Source organism: Suncus etruscus, chromosome 1 (genome assembly GCF_024139225.1).
Source record: "Suncus etruscus isolate mSunEtr1 chromosome 1, mSunEtr1.pri.cur, whole genome shotgun sequence".
In the NCBI taxonomy this organism is placed as follows: Eukaryota; Metazoa; Chordata; class Mammalia; order Eulipotyphla; family Soricidae; genus Suncus; species Suncus etruscus.
The window spans coordinates 162690556-162709769 of record NC_064848.1 but is presented as its reverse complement, the minus strand read 5'-3'; the positions used below and the strand labels follow the sequence as shown (position 1 = coordinate 162709769).

At 53.8% G+C, this 19214-nt stretch overlaps 2 protein-coding genes across 2 annotated transcripts in view; one reads left to right on the top strand and one right to left on the bottom strand.

Moving 5' to 3' along the window:
• Window positions 1–2590: 2590 nt before the first annotated feature.
• On the top strand, window positions 2591–6360 carry CDK5R1 (cyclin dependent kinase 5 regulatory subunit 1). The gene has a single exon (XM_049772492.1). It carries the CDS (start codon window positions 2650–2652, stop codon window positions 3592–3594), a length of 945 nt encoding a protein of 314 aa, XP_049628449.1. The 5' UTR covers window positions 2591–2649; the 3' UTR covers window positions 3595–6360.
• Window positions 6361–8721: 2361 nt separating this feature from the next.
• The window catches only part of MYO1D (myosin ID), a 399577-nt gene continuing 389084 nt past the window's right edge, over window positions 8722–19214 (bottom strand). The window contains exon 22 of the mRNA XM_049771384.1: window positions 8722–9429. Coding sequence (XP_049627341.1) covers window positions 9273–9429 — 157 coding nt within the window. The 3' untranslated portion in view covers window positions 8722–9272. The remainder of the gene's footprint in view (window positions 9430–19214) is intronic.

Genomic DNA, 19214 nt, shown 5'->3' with positions numbered 1-19214 from the left:
GAGTTCTTTAGAATGTGCTAGGGTAGGGGCTGGAGAGAGAGTATGGAGGTAAGGCGTTTGCCTTCCATGTAGAAGGCCAGTAGTTTGAATCCCAGCATCCCATATGATTCCCCCGAGCCTGCCAGGAGCTATCTCTGAGGATAGAGCCAGGAGTAATCCTGAACATCCCCCACCCAAAGAAAAAAGAATGCTAGGGTAGAGCAAGCTGTACAAGGCAAGATTGTGGTCAGGCTAGGAAAGACGCAGGCAGATATCTTTCTTGATTTGGATGGTACCCCACCATGAAATGTAGTCACTATACATTGAAAATCATAGAGCTAATAGGAGGAAGCTAGGTTAGGTGGTTCTAAGGGGGTGGGTTATAGGTCTCCAAATCTAGATATTTGGAGAAGTGGATGCATTTAACCTCCTCGTCAACAGAAGGGGACCTTGAGACAAAGGCTTAATTGTGCAGTGGCTGGGGTTCATCTATATGCCTGATCAAGTGTCACTGCCCAAGGAGCACTGCTGTGCTCTGATGGGGAGGAAAAGGGATCACAGCATGTTTGTTCAGGGGCTATCCTTGGCTCTAGTCAGGAGTGGTGACAGGGGTTTCCTTATCCTGTGCTACCTCAGTGATTCCTTAAAACTGTAGAAGAAGGTTGAGCAGAGCCCTCTGAAGAGCCTGCAACACGAAGCTGAGTCTGCCTTCGTGAAAGTGAAGGGGACAGCTGCTGATTCTTTGAAGTAGGGCCCTCCCCGTTTCTACTCTAATGCCCCGAGCGAGGCTCCTAAGAGTGCCCCTCTGCATGGCATCCGAGCTATTGATCGACAAAGCACACATTCCAGCGGATTCTTCTGGTCTGCTTAGAGCGGCAGGTAAAGGAGAGGTTGACAACTCGGTGCTGTCAGCATGCAAATGGGTCTTTCTTGCCCTGAGTCCCCAGGTGGTTTGACTCTCCCGTCTTTGGGCTTGTGAACGGAATTTTCAGACATTTTCTTCACACGAAAAACGTCTTGGGTGAAGAATCTGAGTCCTTGTCTGTCAGAGGAATAGTTCTTATTCCTAAGAATCAGACGTTTCACCCAGAATCGTACCACTTTGTAAAGAAACACTGACGAAGAATTCCCCTAAGATCAGAAGCTGGGCGTTGGGAGATCTGATCTCGGGGGGCCATTATCTGCAGGCCACACAGGTGCTGGGCCATCTCTTGCAAGGGTCGTGGCCGAGGCTGGCTGGCTTGGTCTCGCGTCAGGTTGGCGGTGCGGGGAAGCCGGGCGCCGTCCAGCAGCCAGAGCCTGTCCCCACCCCGTGGCCCGGATTTCGGAGCCCTGCCCGGCCGCCCTGCGCTCCCAGGGAGAAGGGGGAGTGAGTGGAGCCCGGCGAGGCTGGTGGTTTGGGCCCCGCGCTCCCCTGCTTCTGCCCGGAGCAGCGGCTCTGGGCTAAGCGCGTCGCTGGGGCGGGCCGGGGACGCGACCGGGAGGGAGAGCGCTCGGTCTCGGCGGCCGGCGGGCGGCGGGAACAAAGGCCGCACGTGTCTGGGCGGGCCGGCTCCAGACCACGCCCCCACATCCGCCCCGCCCCTTCCCTCCCCACCCCGCCCCTCGTGCCTCGGCCGCGCGTGTGCCCGGGCCTGAGGCGCGCGTCGGCGCTGCGCGGGAGGGGCGGGGCAGGGCGGGCCGCGCCGCGCCGCGAGTCCCCTTCGTTGCCGCCGCCACCGCCGCTCGCACTGGCCTCCCGAGGGCCGGGGCCCCGCCTCAAGCTCGCCACCCCGTCCCGGCTGAGGGCTGAGAGCTGAGGGCTGAGGACGGCGGCGCCTCGCTGCCCCGGCGACACCCGAGGCGGGGCTGAGGCGCGAGTGGCGTGAGCCGCGCGCGCGCTCCCGAGAGGGCCTGGGCCGAGACGCGCGCCGCCGCGGCCGGGCGTGCGCGCGGGCACGAGCACGCGGGTGCGCGTGCGCGCGGCGGCGGCGGCGAAGGGGCGGGGGCGGGGCGGCGCGCGGCGCTGCAGAACCTTGGACAGAAGCTCCGGAGCAGCCGCCGCCGCCGCCGCCGCCTTCGCGCGCGCCGTCCCCGCCGAGCCCCTCCGAGCGCCGACCCGCGGTGGCTGAGCCGCGGCGCGCATTGCGGAGGGCTCGGAGCGCGGGAGCGGACCCTCGCACGCCGGGTAAGCTAGCCGCCTTATCGGGGATCGGGGACCCCGCAGCATCCCCACCCGCGTCCCGGATCCCGCCGCGGCCTCCCGCACCGCTGCTGCGGCGAGGGTTGCACTGGGGACTGACTAGGGGGGGGTTCGCTGCAGCGGAGGAGGCCGCGCTGCGGGATCGGGGGTGCGGGGAAGCCTTCGACGAAGGCCGCGGGGCCCGATCTGCGGGGGGCGCCGAGGTTGGGGTGCGGGGCCTCCCTCCCTCACTCCATCCAGCGCATCCCAGCACATCGCACCGCACCGCATCGCATCCCACCCCCCCGCGCGCCGGGTGCTGAGAACCATCTTGTTTTGCACGCAGATCCGGAGGGGCCCGGCCGCCCGCCCGCATCCCCGGGAGCGCCTTCGCCTTCTGCGCCTTCTCCGCCTTCTTCTCCCGCTCCCGCCGCTCCTCTCCAACCCCCGGGCCGGCAGGCTGGGCGCGCAGGGGCGCGGGTCCCCGCGCGGCGCTCGGCGGCGGCACCATGGGCACGGTGCTGTCCCTGTCCCCCAGCTACCGCAAGGCCACGCTGTTTGAGGATGGCGCGGCCACCGTGGGCCACTACACGGCCGTGCAGAACAGCAAGAACGCCAAGGACAAGAGCCTGAAGCGCCACTCCATCATCTCCGTGCTGCCCTGGAAGCGCATCGTGGCCGTGTCGGCCAAGAAGAAGAACTCCAAGAAGGTGCAGCCCAACAGCAGCTACCAGAACAACATCACGCACCTCAACAATGAGAACCTGAAGAAGTCGCTGTCGTGCGCCAACCTGTCCACCTTCGCCCAGCCGCCGCCCGCCCAGCCGCCGGCGCCGCCCGCCAGCCAGCTCTCGGGCCCCCAGGCCGGGGTCGTCTCCTCCTCGTCCTCGTCCTCGTCCTCCGTCAAGAAGGCCCCGCACCCCGCCCTCCCCTCGGCGGGGACGCCCAAGCGGGTCATCGTCCAGGCGTCCACCAGCGAGCTGCTGCGCTGCCTGGGCGAGTTCCTGTGCCGCCGGTGCTACCGCCTCAAGCACCTGTCCCCCACGGACCCTGTGCTCTGGCTGCGCAGCGTGGACCGCTCCCTGCTGCTGCAGGGCTGGCAGGACCAGGGCTTCATCACGCCCGCCAACGTGGTCTTCCTCTACATGCTCTGCAGGGATGTCATCTCCTCCGAGGTGGGCTCCGACCACGAGCTGCAGGCCGTCCTGCTCACCTGCCTGTACCTCTCCTACTCCTACATGGGCAACGAGATCTCCTACCCGCTCAAGCCCTTCCTGGTGGAGAGCTGCAAGGAGGCCTTTTGGGACCGCTGCCTCTCCGTCATCAACCTCATGAGCTCCAAGATGCTGCAGATCAATGCCGACCCCCACTACTTCACACAGGTCTTCTCCGACCTGAAGAACGAGAGCGGCCAGGAGGACAAGAAGCGGCTCCTGCTCGGGCTGGACCGGTGAGCCGCCCGGAGCCCGCGTCCTGGCCCAAGGATTCAGACCGTTTTTAAAAATTTAATACGACACCAATCAGATTTTTGTGTACAGTATCTTGTCTAGCAAAGCCACCAAGGGCCTCTCCCTTCCTGCCCCCCCCTATTCACCCTCGGGGGGGGGGGTTCTCTCCAGCACTTGCCAAGTATTCCAGGCGCCGTTGAACTCCCGGACCGTGTGTGAAGCCCAGAAGATGTATTCCCAGCCGCTCAGGCCACTGACCTTGCACTGCGGGGAGCTGGCACCTTCAGCCTCGCAGGGCTGGGGAAGGGCCTCTGGCCTGGCCGTTTCGGCCCAGGAGGAATGGGTCTTTCTGTGTAGAGGCCCTTTCCTGGCACATGTTTGGGGCTGTGCACTCTGCTGAGCCTCCTGGAGCCAACCCTCCCCCCCTCCCCACTGAGCCTCACCAGGCACCCCTCTCTGCCCCATCCTCTTACAGCCAGGAGATAAGACTGTGTCCTATCGTTGGGCCATGCCAGACCCTGGTTTGCCCTTTTTTCTTTTTTCAGGAGGGCTTTCCTTTAGAGGAGACGTGGAACTTGCTTCCCACCTCAGTCCCTTACCCGGCCCCTGCGCCCCCTGCTACCAGCTGTGTCGGTAGTGTTGGTTAATGAGCTGGTTTGACTCATTAAGTTCTTTCATTTTGGGTCCCAGCTAAAGGGGTGGGGTGAAGCCGAGGACAGCTCCTTTCCTGGGTGAATCTGTCATTTGAATAATGCAGCTTAGTCATCCTGAGGGGAAGGCCGGGACAGCTGCAGGTGCCCATTATCGACAGCCCGCCTGCCTTCTGGGCGGCGGTGCCCTGCCTGCCACTGAGCTGGGGCCTGTCTAGGGGCTCAGGCCGCTCGTTGGTGCACATGACAATTGCCCTGCAGAACAGGGTGGGTGGGAAGGGGGCCCATGGCAGGGATCAGGATGGTGTGTTTGTGCTGGACCCCTTCTGACCACCCCTGTTCATTTAAGCTGTTTCCAAACAGTTCTGTTTCATCTGATGGGGAAACTTTGCCCTGCAGGGCCCAGTGGGATTGCTGGGTGGGTGCTCGGAGACAGTTCCTGCTGGCTGGGGAAGCCTGCTGATCTGACAGCTGCAGCTGCTGGCTTGGGTTTTAGGCCCCCCAGCTTCCCACCCACCCCCCCAGCTGCACTGTACCTCGCCCCTGTTTTCTTTCTGCTTCTCCCGGATTGGTGGCTTGGGACTTGGGAGAGCACCAGAAGGGAGTGAGTCTTCTTCATGGCCCATCACTCCAGTTTGGGGGAACAAAGACTAATGTGAAGATGCCACAGAGAATTCTCTCTTCCTGTGCCAATCCCTTGGGTCTGTGCCGGAATCGGAAGGGTTTGAGATAGGGGTAGGGCCAAAGGGTGGTGTTTTACAAGGGATTAGGTTTGAGGGGGCCGCTGACTTCAGCACAAGCACTACTGAAACTCACCTGAAGAAGAAAAAAAAAAAAAATAAAAGAAAGCTGTGAAATTGAGCTTCCGGTTTAAGGCCTGGAGCTGAGCCTGATGGCCCAAGCTGCTTCCAGACAGAGGGAGGAGGGCCAGCCCCGCCAAGCGCATTGGCCCAGACCCATGCCGGCCCAGCCGCACCTGGGGGTGCCCGCTGAGCTCTGAGCAAGACTGGCAGCCATTCTGCTGTGGAACTGGAAGGAGGCTGTGCCCGATGGCGCAAAACTTCACTGTGACGCCTCTTCTCTGCAGGAGTTGTCACCCAATATGTCAGTTCAGACTCTGCTGCCACGTGTGACCTGAGGTAGGAGGGCCCTGGGGACAGTGGCCCGGAGGCCTGGCTGGAAGAGGGAGGCTGGGGTGCCAATCTCCAGAGGAGGGGGTGCACGTTTGTGCTCACACACTGAGCTGGCGGAAACTGCGGTGAAGTTGCGTCCACAGGATTCCAGTTTTGCGTGTTTCCTTCTCTTTCTCCATATTTATTTTTTTATCTCTTTGGAGGCGGTGCCAATTTCAGGAGTGGCTGGGGACTAAGGAGATGCCTGGTTCCATGAGTGAAGCCTGCGAGGCCGCCTCCCCCCTTGCACTGGCCATCAGTATTGTGTAAAGGAACAACTGATAAATACTTGAGTGTGCAAGCAATGATCCTATTTGACATGCTGCTATGAAGACTACTTTTAGAACAATTAAAAAAAAAACTAACCTACAAAAAAACCCACCTTATTCTTTAATTGTTGCTTTTACAGTGATATTGTGCATGCAAACCAGGAGCATTTTGTGTCTTAAGAAAAATACTCTTTAGAACAGATGGCTGTGAAAATTACATCCGTGCACAGAACAAGTCACAGGAATAATAGTTCAAGATTTGGTTTTTCTCTTTTTCTTGTGAACCTGAAGGATTGGTATATTCTTTCCATGCAGCTCTTAGAATTTCGTTTTGTTCCAACAGTTGTTATACTTGCAATGAAAAGAAAATGTGCCATTTTTTTTCACTTGGAATTATTCATAGCTGTATATTTGAAACTGCTAATTACACATGTGTGGTGTATGTTGGTTTTTTAGTGCAATTTCTTCTGTAGCTATTTTTTGACCAAACTGTGGGTATTGTTAAATATTAATTTATCTCAGTCTCATTTTGTATGTGTGCGTAGTGTGTTTGTAGGTGTGTGTGGTTTATAATCTGACAAGGTCATGAAGCTCAGTTTGGCTGTAATTTAATTCCCCTTTCCTTATTTTTATTTATTTTTGTACTGTGCTGATTAAATAAAATGCACTGACCATCCATTACCTGGACTTCGGCTGTTTTTATAAATGATTCCCACACTCAGAAGGTGATTGGATTTGTGGGGGGGGGGGGGCAGATCACCCAGAGGAGGACTGGAGAGGGGAGAGGTTTAAAGCCTACTAGAGGCTGAGGTAATTAAGGAAGCAACCTGGTCAAGCCAGCTCTGGTGGTGCTGCCGTAGGGGTCCAGGTAGGCAACCTTGCTTGCCAGAGGTTCCTATCTTTTGTGGTGCTGGGTGACTTGTAATCTCAGGCTAGGGAGGCTCAGGCCCATGAACGGCCCTGCCGAATGGGTCCTCGGTGGTGCTGCAGAAGCCTGGGTCCCAGCTTTCAGGTTGCTGCCGTATGTCTGGGCCTGGCCCTCTCAGTGCTCCAGTGCTCTCAGGCCCGCAGGAGGGGACTCAGGTATTTGTCGCCCAATCCCGCAAACTAAATTCTGAGCAGATTTGTCTCTAGCCTTGGGGTACCCAAGGCGGCAGATACCCAAACCTGTAATTGTGATGAGGGCATTCCCTACTGGCAGTGTAGCTGGTACTGTGCCCACTCATGTCTCCAGCCTCAACCTCAGGAATCAAGGCTGTGGGGATTTAGTCCTCCCCATGGCCCTGAGCTGCCCTGGGCACCGGCAAGCCTGGGTACAGACTTCACCTTGGGAGCTATCAGACTTGTCATGGGGACACCCTATTCTTTTCCACCAATGGCAGGTGGCTGGATGCTATCCTGTGGCTGTAAGGCCCTTAAGTTCTGGGAGTGCCCTGTTGCACCCCCAGGGTCTAGCCTTGCTTGGCTGTAATCCTCCTCCTCAAGAGATCCCAATTCTCCTTGGCTCATTCTCTTCCCTCCACTATTGTCCCCCAAACAGCCAGAGAGGTGCCAGACCACCGCTCACACAGGCCTCTCCCCAGGCTGCTGCCACAGATTCAGGCCTTTCTTCCTAAGTACGTGCTTTGATTTCAGGAAACATGAAAGGTCTGTTCCCGTCAGCGTGCCAACCTCAAAATGGTGGCAGAAAGTGTTTGGATTTAGTGTCACACTGAGACACTGAGCCAACACACACACACAGTACCACACTGAGATACTGACAGACACACACACACTTAAAGCCACACTGACACATTGAGACACCACACACACACACGATTTATATTTGTGTTGGGAACTTGAGAAAATAATTCTCCATTTTATTGTCTTTGCCTTAATGCTTCTTCCTTCCTCTGGGAGAACTGACTTTGTGCAAGCTACTATTCCATGATTAGAGGGGACAGTTTTCAATTACAGATCAGCAGAACACCTTTAAAAATAAGATTTAATGCTTTATTGCTTTTGATGGTAAATCAAAATATGCTTTAGAAATAAAGTTAATTTAATGGAAAATAGGAATATATGCACCAAACCATAAAACTGCATTTAATTAAATCAAGAGAAACACTTCATTGCATACAATCACTGTGTCCTCTGGCTTTCCCCTCAGCACCTTGGCTCCCCAGAAGCATCATTGCTTTCACCCCCCCACTCTACAATCTTGGTCCAGCTTCAGCTGTAAGATGGTGTAAATTCTTTTAGGACATCGTGAAAAAGTGCTTGTCGCCAGTCCGCCCCTGGCCCTTGGCTGGGAGGCCCCACACTGGCCCTACACCCTCCCCACCCCCCTGCAGCTCCCGTCCCTGAAAAGGCACTCATTTGGCATGTTCCATTTTGGTGTATCTAAGACAAACATCTGCTTGTGTCTAGTGCAAAGCGACATGTTTGGGGACATAAATGGACAGAAGAGGGGAGGTTCCAGTTAGGTAGTCCCACTAGTGTCTACTGGTGATTGGCAAAGCTGTGCATGGCAGTGGCACCGTTCACTGCAAGGGCAGCTGGACCAGGCTGGTGGGGACTGGTGGGACGGGTACTCGGCACGTTCAGCAGGGCTAGGTGGGCAGGGCCAGGGCAGGGCTAGTGAGGGCATCTTCAGCAGGAAGTGAGGAGGACTGCCAGCCCAGCAAGCACTGTTACCCCTGCCAAGCTGTTCCCCATTTGCCCCCACCCTCAGTGCATCCCATCTTCAAGGCATCAGAGTTACGGGCTCTCGGCTGAGGCTGGGGGATGCTGGTCTCAGGAAGTTTCTGCAGTGCATGTGCTTTCTGCCCAGTGGTAGCTGGCAAGATGGCAGCCCCTCTGCCATGAGCCCCGGCACCCCAAGCTACAGTGGGGAAAGAAGAGCGAAGGCATCCTGGCCTGGCCTGCAGTGCCAGGACCCCACTTGGCTTCCCATCGTTTCATTATCCGAACTCCTGTGTGCATTCCCACTCCCACCCAGCCTGGTCCTTGCCTGGAGCCGGGAGGTCAGCACAGGAGCCTGAGACCCAGTGGCTCCAGGTCCCCTCCCTGCAGAACTCCAGCTGCTAGTGAACACTTGATGAGGGGGCAGCAGCAAGTTGGTGCAGGAACAGCCCTGCCAGGTAGCAGGTGCATGGGGCACTGTGGACACCCCACACTTGCTTGTAGAATAGGTCGTGGCTGTGGCTGCATGTGGCCCCCTGCAGGTCCTGGCATCGTGTCTGTGGATGGGGAGCTGCACCTGGCAGGTGCCGAGATCCAGGCAATATGGAATTTACCTAGAAATGAGGGAAGGGGGCCAGCCCCGGGTGAGAGGTGCCAACAAACTGAGGTGAGGTGAGGGTATCAGCTGGGGAGGTCTGGGGTGGCACCTGGGTCTTTGGTTTGTTGAGCAGGGATTCCAGAAAGTGGGGACAGAGGAAGATGGGCACCAGAGGCAGAAAGCCAGAAAGTCACCCCCAGGGGTTAGGAGTTCTGCAGAAGGCAAAGAGGGGCTCTTGCCCAAGCCTGGGCCTGGTGAGCTGGTTCCTAGTGGAGAACAAGGAGGTGGCAGGGAGCGGGAGGGCTGTGGGTGGGGACGGCCGGGCCTGCGCTCAGTTGCCTGGCACGCTGAGAATGAAGCCAGAGCGGTGCTTGGTGAAGTCTGGCTGTGGCTGGTTGAGCCGCGTCTCCACGGACACGGTGCACTTCTTCCCGTGAAGGCTGCACTGCACCGGGTTGGTGACGTTGACTTGAAGGTGGCGCTTCTCACTGGGGGAAATAATGAGAGAGGGTGGGAGTCAGCCAGGAAGAAGCCACAAAAAATGGTCACTGTCATCCTCCAAGTTACAGGCCTTCAGATTCTGGGGTCAACCTTGGTTCACGGATGCCTAAGGACAGGACATGCCCTTGGGAGGCCAAAGAGGAGGCCTTTGAGTTGTGATGATACTCAGTTCCAGGTGGAAGCGCTCAGAGGGACCAAAGCTCTGGGGCTGGCTTCAGGGACCCTATATGCTGAGGGGTCCAGGTAGTGGAACCCCAAGCTTCCACATCTGCTTGAGGCTGAGGACCCTGCCACTGGACTAACTAGACATCACCGGGACAGTCCTGACTGCAGGGACACACCATGGAGGCTCTTTTTTTGTTTGTGTTTGGGCCACACCCAGTGGTACTCAGGAGCCACTCCTGGCATGCTCTGGGGATCATATGGGATGCCGGGGATTGAACCCTGGTCTATCGTGTGCAACGCAAACAATCTATCCACAGTGCTGTTGCTTCAGCCCCAATGAAGGCTCTATTTTATATGTACATGTTTTTTTTTTTTGGGGGGGGCCACACCCATTGACGCTCAAGGATTACTCCTGGCTATGCACTCAGAAATCACTCCTGGCTTGGGGGACCATATGGGACACCAGGGGATCGAACCGCGGCCCATCCTAGGCTAGCCTGGGCAAGGCAGATACCTTACCGCATGCGCCACTGCTCTGGCCCCTCTATTAATATATATATATATATTTTTTTTTTTGTTTGTTTTGTTTTGTTTTTGAGTCACACCCGGCACCGCTCAGGGGTTACTCCTGGCTCCACGCTCAGAAATCGCTCCTGGCAGGCTCGGGGGACCATATGGGACGCCGGGATTCGAACCGATGACCTTCTGCATGAAAGGCAAACTCCTTACCCTCCATGCTATCTCTCCGGCCCCTCTATTAATATTTTTTTATGTGAAAAGGGAAACCTTCTGGTGTCAGAGGCTGCAGGGCTCAGTGCTCAGGGTCAGCATTCAGTATTGCAGTGCTGGGATCCCCAGGGACAGGGACACCCCAAGAGGATTGAGTAGAGGATGAACTAAGGCCAGGTCTGTGCAGCAGGAACCCAGGAGGCTCTTCCTCTCTGATCAGAAAAACGGCCATTTCCGGCTGGCCCCTGAATGGTTCAGGGTCCAGGCTTGGGGAGGCTCTGGCAGCAACTAAGTTTTGCCACTAAGACTCAAGGATGCTCTGCTGTGACCCAACCTTGAACCCAGGACGAGACGCAGGTGGTAAGGGGTCACCATTCTGCTGCACCGAGTCTGGCCAGGCCCTACATAGAAGCTACTGTTTAGTTAAGAGCTTCAGAACTGGGGGCCGGAGAGATAGCATGTAGGAAGGTGTTTGCCTTTCATGCAGGAGGTCATCGGTTCGAATCCCGGCGTCCCATATGGTCCTCCGTGCCTGCCAGGAGCAATTTCTGAGTGTGGAGCCAGGAATAACCCCTGAGCACTGCCGGGTGTGACCCAAAAACCACACACACACACACACACACACACACACACACACACACACACACACACACACAAAGAGCTTCAGAACCTTCAGCTGCTCTCATGGGCCACTCTGGTACCACCTGGCATGGTTCAACGTGCAGCCAGCTGTGGGACAAGTGTCAGATGCCAAGCTGCTCTGAGGGTGGAATCACTGGGTTGGGCCAGGGACACATTTCTCTCAGTGAGCCTGAAGTGCTGCCCAGGCACCAGCTGGACACCTTGGCCTCTGGTCATGACCACAGTGCCAATGCCAACCTCGCCCTGTCCCCACAGACAGCTCTGGGGCTGAGAGGCTGTCAAAAGGGGACTGCACAGTGGTGATCCTGGAGGCCTTTGTGTTCACAGTTGGCTGGGAGGTATCCCTGGGACTAGGGTCTGGGATTGCCTGTGAGGTGTCCTGCAGGCACCCCTCCCACCCCTTTCTCACCTGCTATTCACATGCCCTGCAGGCCAGGCCCCCCATTGTCCCTCCAGATGGGTCTTAGTAAACATCTGCTTGAAGTCTTGTGAGCCACTGAGAAAACTTGGGCTTCAACAATTATTTCCTTTGCTTTCCTCACCCCGGTGGTATTAAGTGGGGGTGGAGAATCACTCCTGGTGGTGCTTGGGGACTCTGCAGGACCAGAGCTGCTGCAGGCAGCACATGTGCTTGAGTGTTTGAGCTCTCCAGGGTCTGGCAGCTATTTCTGAGCTGACTGTAACATAAAAACAGCCTTGCCCATCAGAGGCGTGACTCAACACTTCCCCACCTGACCGGCTGCTGTGCCAGGACTGCTGGAAGAGAAACCTAGTTGCAGAGTGCAGGGAAAGGTGGTTTGCAGCCCACTGTACTGGCGTTCTGCTCTTGGCATTCAGAGCTGGGGCGGCCTCATGGTCTCCCTCTGTCCACTCTGCTCCCCTTAGGGTCCCTGCTGTTGGACTTGGAAACCTTTTTGGGGTATGGAGGAAGCTCCTCTTTGGTTCCCAGGAGCCTCCTTCATGTATGCATTCTTCTACCCTGTACTACCAGGAGGTCTCATGCCCATCCTGTGAAGCCTGCAGGGGTTAGGGGATGACCAAAGGGTGTAGGAGGGTCGCATTCTCAACCAGTCTGGAGAAACTCAATGGGTGCGGGGATGGGGGATCATTAGGCCACTCTCCCTCCAGCATCTCACTTTCAGACAGGTGGTATTTGCACTTTCACAAAGATCCTTTCAGCTGGGGACCCCTTTCTAGCCACATAGGTAGTAGTCCCCAACTCCTATCTTCCTCCTCCTCCTCTTAGGCTATGGAGCCCTAAGATCTACTCACTATGTGGTGAAGGGATGTGAATGTGCTTCTGAGACAGCACCCCAGAAAAACCAACCAGGTGCAATTTTGCCCCAGAACTGCATGGTCCCCTATCACTAGGAGTGATCCCTAAGCATCACAAGCATGACTCCAAAACAAACAAGATATGAAGGGCATATGTTCTACTCATTTTTTGATTTGTCTTTGGGCCACATCAGGTGGTGCTCAGGGTTTACTCCTGAGTCTGAGCTCAGGAATCACTCCTGGTCGGCTTGGGGGACTATATGAGATGCCAGGGATCGAACCCAGGTCAGTCGCATGCAAGGCAAACACCCTACCTGCTGTACTATCACTCTGGCCTCTCTCATTTCTTTTTGTAGAAGGGATTTTGCTCTGTTCTCAGTTAAATGCTTAGGGCCTATGAAGAGCCAGTGCAATGCAAGTGGTAGGTGTTGCACCTCTAGGTTTGTTTGGCTTGTTTCTGGTTTAATTCTTAAATCTATGGGAAAGGTTCAGTTTTGAAGGGGCTTTTGTGGGGTGGGTCTTCCTTTCCAGGAAGTTGGAGATGGGGAGGCAGGAAGGGCCGGCCCTTCAGGGATTCATTCACAGACTCTATGCTTCGGGATGTGCTGGGCAGGAGTGTTTAGTCCTCCAAAGGTCTGGGCTTCTTGCTGGGGCAAGGCCTGCAAACCAAGCTCTCCTTATTTTCCCAACACATACCACCTGCTTTCCCAGCTGACTGAGAACTTAGAAGTGAGGGATACGGGTATGCTCTTCTGGCTATTGACATGCCCAAACTACAGTGCTCTCCAGAGTGCATAGATGCCCATCAGCAGGAAGGGGAAGGACAGAAACAGGGTCTGCACAGCCTCCTGAGGGGTTGGATCCTGCCTGTTTACCAGTCTTGGTCTGGCCCAGCCCCAGGTGACCCTGTTTCCCTTTCCTTCTTTCTTTTTTTTTTTTTTTGGTTTTTGGGCCACACCCAGCGGTGCTCAGGGGTTACTCCTGGCTGTCTGCTCAGAAATAGCTCCTGGCAGGCACGGGGGACCATATGGGACACCGGGATTCGAACCAACCACCTTTGGTCGTGGATCGGCTGCTTGCAAGGCAAACGCCGCTGTGCTATCTCTCCAGGCCCCCTGTTTCCCTTTCTAGTGGCTCTTCGCAGGGTGGTTGTGTGGTGCAGGCAGAAGGGGCTGAGTTCCTAATAGAATGAGGGGGGTGGAAGAGGAGACAGTGCTATCTGGTAGGAAGGGCAAGGCTAAACCACACTGGCAAGTGCCATTGTCCAGGCATGGAAGCAAAAGAAAAGAGATAAGACAGCAAGAGATAGAGGAGGGGCCCAAGGGATAGTTCAAAGGGTGAGGCACTTGCTTTACATGCCAACCCAAGTTCCATCCCCAGAATCCCATATAGTCACCTGAGCACTACTAGGAATAATCACTGAGTGCAGAACCAGAAGTAACCCCTGAGGGGCCGGAGAGATAGCATGGAGGTAAAGCATTTGCCTTACATGAAGAAGGTCAGTGGTTCAAATCCCGGTATCCTATATGGTCCCCCGTGCCTGCCAGGGGCGATTTCTGAGCATAGATCCAGGAGTAACCCCTGAGTGCTGCTGGGTGTGACCCCCCACCCCCCCAAAACAAAACAAAACAAAACAAAAAAAAGTAACCACTTAGCATAACCATGTATGGCCCCCAAACAAAAGAGCAAATAAGACAGTAAGACAGTAGGAGTTGGGGCCGGAGAGATAGCATAAAGGTAAGGCGTGAAGGTCATTGGTTCGAATCCCGGCGTCCCATATGGTCCCCCGTGCCTGCCAGGAGCAATTTCTGAGCACGGAGCCAGGAAAAATCCCTGAGCACTGCCGGGTGTGACCCAAAAAACCACACACACACACAAAAAAAAAACCACACACACACAAAAAAGACAGTAGGAGCGAGACAGGGGGTGCTTTGGAGAGTGCAGTGCAAAAATATTGTGTAACCAGCAACTTCATTCTTTTTTTTGGTTTTTGGGTCACAATGGCTGCACTCAGAGGTTACTCCTGGCTCTGTGCTCAGAAATCAACCCTGGCAGGATTGGAGGACCATATGGAATGCTGGGATTTGAACCACCATCTGTTATGGGTCAGCTGCATGCATGGCCAATGTCCAACCACTGTGCTATCTCTCTGGCCCCAGCAACTTCATTCTTGGATAGATATTTCAAGGTAAAAAAACACATTCTTGGGGCCAGAGAGATAGCACAGCAGTAGGGCATTTGCCTTACAAGCAGCTGACCTAGGACTGAGGTTGGTTTGAATTCTGACATCCCATATACTAGTCCCTCAGGAGCGATTTCTGAGCACAGAGCCAGGAATAACTCCTGAGTGCTGCCGGGTATGGCCGCAAAACAAAACAAAAAACAGAAAAACACATCCTCAAATAGAAACAATACAGTAAACAAAGGGCAGATGCATCCCAGATATTTATTCATGGATGAAAAGGCCAAGAAAGTGTGACTTATCCATTTTTTTGTGCCTAGTATCATCTTGCCATGGAAAAAGAATGATGCGCTGGTATTTTGTTCCAGTGGATGAACCCTGACACATTACACTCTGTGAAGGAGGCTCAACCTCACTGATCACAAATTGTATGGTTCCAGCTACTTCAAGAAATGTCTATAGCAGCAGATCATAGGCAGAAGACAAGTGGTGGCCAAGGGCATGAGGCCATGGAGGGACTCTTAAATGGTTTGCTTCCCTTTTGGGGTGCTGCAGACACCCTGAATCTAGAGAGCGGTGGCTGCAACACACTGAAAGAGTTGAGCGTGACCTTGTGACCATGGTGCATTTTATGTTACCAGGATTTTACCACCATCACAAAAGGGGTGTGATCTCAATCAGCGAGATGAACCTTTCACATCCGCAGCCTGGCTTGAGTCCTGAATTCTGGCCCATGAACCAGCACCGAGGACCAGGGTACAGACAGTTTTCAAGCTTTCTTTACCCATGGACCGGCAGTGGCTGACACTGATCAAAAGGAAAAAAACTTGTCCTCAAATCATGATTTCTCTCCCCACTTCAAGCTCAGCCCCTATACTTTTATTATTGCTGTTATTATTATTATTATTATTATTATTATTATTATTATTATTTTGGTTTTAGGGTCATACCCAGTGAGGCTCAGGCAGGGATTACTCCTGGTTCTATGTTCAGAGATCACTCCTGGTGGTGCTCAGGGGACCATATGGGATTTATTTAAAGGAAAAGGGCAGCATAGGGTGAGAAGAGGGTCTCTTGCTCCTGTGAGGCCATGCCCCCCCCTTCCCTGCCAGCTGCTGGGATGGGGGTTGGGGGCTCTTCTCTCTTCATCTCCACTTACAGGCTTTAGTGACTGAGCAAACTGTGGAGTTTGGGGACTTTCATCTAGCTTCATCTGTTCAGAGCCATCACAGCAGGCAAATGGCCTTTATCAAATTACCTTCCTTCATTTTTCACTCAGACGCCCAAGCCAGTCTGCAGCATATGACAGAGATCAAGGGGTTAGGGCACGTTGAGCAAAGGGGCTGGAGAGCACTGGGAACAGGCAGTGCCTTCTGATCATGGACACTGGGACTCTGGCTGGTGCCAGTGGGCAACAGGAAACTCAGGAACTGCTGTTTGCTCCCCCATCCTCTGCTGGAGACTGACTTGTGTTCGGAGAGAACCAGAGGGAAGTGAAGCACATCTCAGCACTGTCCCTGACTAGGGGAGCCTGGTGCCATGCTCCGTGTTTGCTCACAGGATGTGTGTGGGAGGACCAGACTGGGGAGGTGGGAGGGCAGGGGTTAGGAGGTGCTTTTTGTGGCAATGTTGAAGACGATGCGCTAGGAACTTATGGAAAACCCCAGGTCTGTTGCGCGCTGCATCCTGGTAAGGACGTGAGTCTGCAGCACTCGCCACCCCTTTCACTTCTCCCCAGGAAGCAGCTCCCTCTGGCTCTTTCATAATCCAGCCTTCAGAAATGTTCCTTCCTTCTTGGTCAGGGTCAAATGGATCCTTTCACCACAGCCACTCTGAAAGCCTCCTGGGCAGGCTATTCCCAGAGTGGGGGCAGGACACTGAGTCCTCTTGGGGATGGCTGCTGGTGATGGAGAGAGGTTGGTGGCTGCTGGTGATGGAGAGAGGTTGGTGATGGTGTTCAGAAAATTTTATTTTTCTTACCACTGAACAGCTGATGCTAATGGCTCCCTGCTCCCCTTCCCTGCACCCAACCCAACTCTTCTCCCAGCCTCTCAGCTGGTTTCCTCCTCCTCCTCCTCCCCAAGTAGTCTCATCAGCTCCCTTCTCTGCAGCTACCTGCTGGGGCTGGCCCTGGGCATCCCAAGTTCATAGATAGCCTGTCACTAGCCCCCCATGTGCACAGGAGTGGAGCGAGGACCTGCCCAACTACATGGACAAATGGTCAATTAGCAGGAGCAGGAATGGGCCCAAGTCCTGAATAGCTTTCTGTACTTGTGCTTTGCATGATGTGTGTGTCCCCACAGCTGTGACGACACACCTGTGGTTTCCACAGCAGTTACACAACTAATGTCCCCTGTACTTGCACATGCGCAACCGAGTGGAGTTGGCTCCTAGCATGTCCTATGCTGATCTGGCCTCAGGTCTTGGCTCCCAGGTAGTTTCTTTCCCCGTAGAGACTTCATGCTGAGAGGAGGTAACACACAGCCACAGAGGCCAGAAATCCAAGGTCAGCTGAGTACCCTCTCCCACACTGCCCAAGTCTGCTCCATTCACTTTCTGTCTCTCTTCATGACACAGAACTCAGCTGTCTGTCTTGGTTACTTATGGAGCCTCCTAATTCTTGCTGCTGCATTGGATTTCCCACGCTCTGCTTCAACCCTTTCCTTCATATTATCATCAGATATAGTTTTTTTTTTGGTTTGTTTGTTTTTGGGTCACATTCAGCAGCACTCAGGGCTGCTCCAGGCTTTGTGCTCAGAAATCGCTCCTGGCTGGCTTGGAGGACCATGTGGGATGCTGGGGATCAAACCTGGGTCCAATCCAGATTGGTTGCATACAAGGCAAACGCCCTATAGCTGTGCTATCACTCTGGACCCCAGATATAGCTTTTAAAGATACCAGCAGATCCTGTCATTCTACAAAAATTCCTTCAGTCATTCCCCAGAGCTTTTTGGAACTATGCCATCTCCCCATGCCAAGCCCCCCTTCCCTCCAGACCCCATACTGAGCTGTAAGCTCCTGTATATCCTTGGTTCTCTCTCAGCTTTCTGAGCAGACAATCCTCATGACCTAATGGACAATAATATTAAAAGAACACAGATTTGGGGGCCGGAATGGTGGCGCTAGAGGTAAAGTGCCTGCCTTGCCTGCGCTAGCCTAGGATGGACCGCGGTTCGATCCCCCGGTGTTCCATATGGTCCCACAAGCCAGGAGCGACTTATGAGTGCATAGCCAGGAGTAACCCCTGAGCGTCACCGGGTGTGCCCAAAAACAAAAACAAACAAAAAAACCCCTGCAGATTTGAAGCCCCTGTTATACTATGTCTTTACAACACTCAATTAGAAAATGTACATTATTTCCAAGTATATGAAGCAGACATTAGGCATAAAAGTTCAATAAATACTAATCAAGAATCAGCATGAGACATACACTGTCTTCTTGGACTGTAACACAATACATGTAGAAATCAAACAAAAGGAGACTGTAATAGTGACAAAAGGCAGAAAGCACACAATGCCGAGTGTTTTACAAGTGTCGGAGCATGAAGGTGAGCTCAGCTTGCAGAGGAGGATAAATAAGGCCCTGAGGAATTGGAATGATGGTACAGTGGGTAGATGCTTGCCTTGCATACAGCCAACCTGACTTTGAACCTGAGTTCCAATATGGTCTTAGAGCCCAACCAGAAGTGAAATGTGGATCAAAGGGTCAGGAATAAGCCCAGAGCATTGCCAGGTGTGGTCCCCAAACAAATAAAAACAATAAGATAAATAAAGTTGTGAGAAGCCAAGAGCCCACAAGGACAATATAGGGAGCTGGATATGAACTCTGACCTCTTGGTTGGAGTTTTTCTTCTTATTTGGGGGTGGGGGTAGGGCTCAGTCATGTTCAGAGGTGCTAAGGGGTCACTGCTGGCTGTGCTTGGGGAGCTCAGGTCAGCTGCACGCAGGATAAGTGCCTTAACCCTGTACGATCTCTCCTGGGCTAGAGAGTCTTGGCCTCAGTGGGATTTAGTCAAGAGTTCCTAAATCAGTCTGCTGTAAAAATCAGACAGCATAACATATATGTCTCTAGAAGGAAGACATTGCTGTTAAAGACTGACATGATAAAACAACTGGGAGTCAATTTGACTTAGACACCATTGACAAGGGATGGGTATGTGTCCTCCTATTCAAGGAAGTCTCACGTGCAGTGTGAGTAGGTGGCAAAAGGCAGGCCTACAAGCACAGCTCATTGTGTTTAGTGTCAGGGAGGCCTGGTTCCTGGCATGGTACCTGACCACCAATGGGAACAGCCCCCAAACCAAATCAAGCACAAACAAAAGAGGCATGACCGATGCTTTTCTGGAACTAAAGAATTTTTTTATGAAGTACATTCTACCACCTTGCTCATAAATCCCAACTTTACTAGGAACTACTTCCCTACTAAAGCTTTCAAGTAAATAAAAACATTTGTAGATGACAAACATATGGATTGATGAATCTCAGAAACATGGTCCCAGGAATTGCATCAATGAATCTGCCATTTTTTTAAGTTTAAAAGGAACAAACAGATATTGATTCTAGTCAAATTTCTAGCAGATACTGATTCTAAGCAAATATAAAAAAAATAGGGATCGATATAACCACAAATTGAACATTTAGTCCTTTTCTAGCTAGGGCTGATTCTACTTTGCATTGTGCTTCACTGTTCTGTTTTGGGATTATACCCAGCTGTGCTCAGAGATCACTCCTGGCAGGGCTCAGGGTGTCATGGATTGAACAGGGTCTGGCACATACAAGG

Bases quoted from the DNA above. Each gene is read 5' to 3' on its own strand.
- CDK5R1 (XM_049772492.1), top strand. From the start codon at position 2,650: ATGGGCACGGTGCTGTCCCTGTCCCCCAGCTACCGCAAGGCCACGCTG.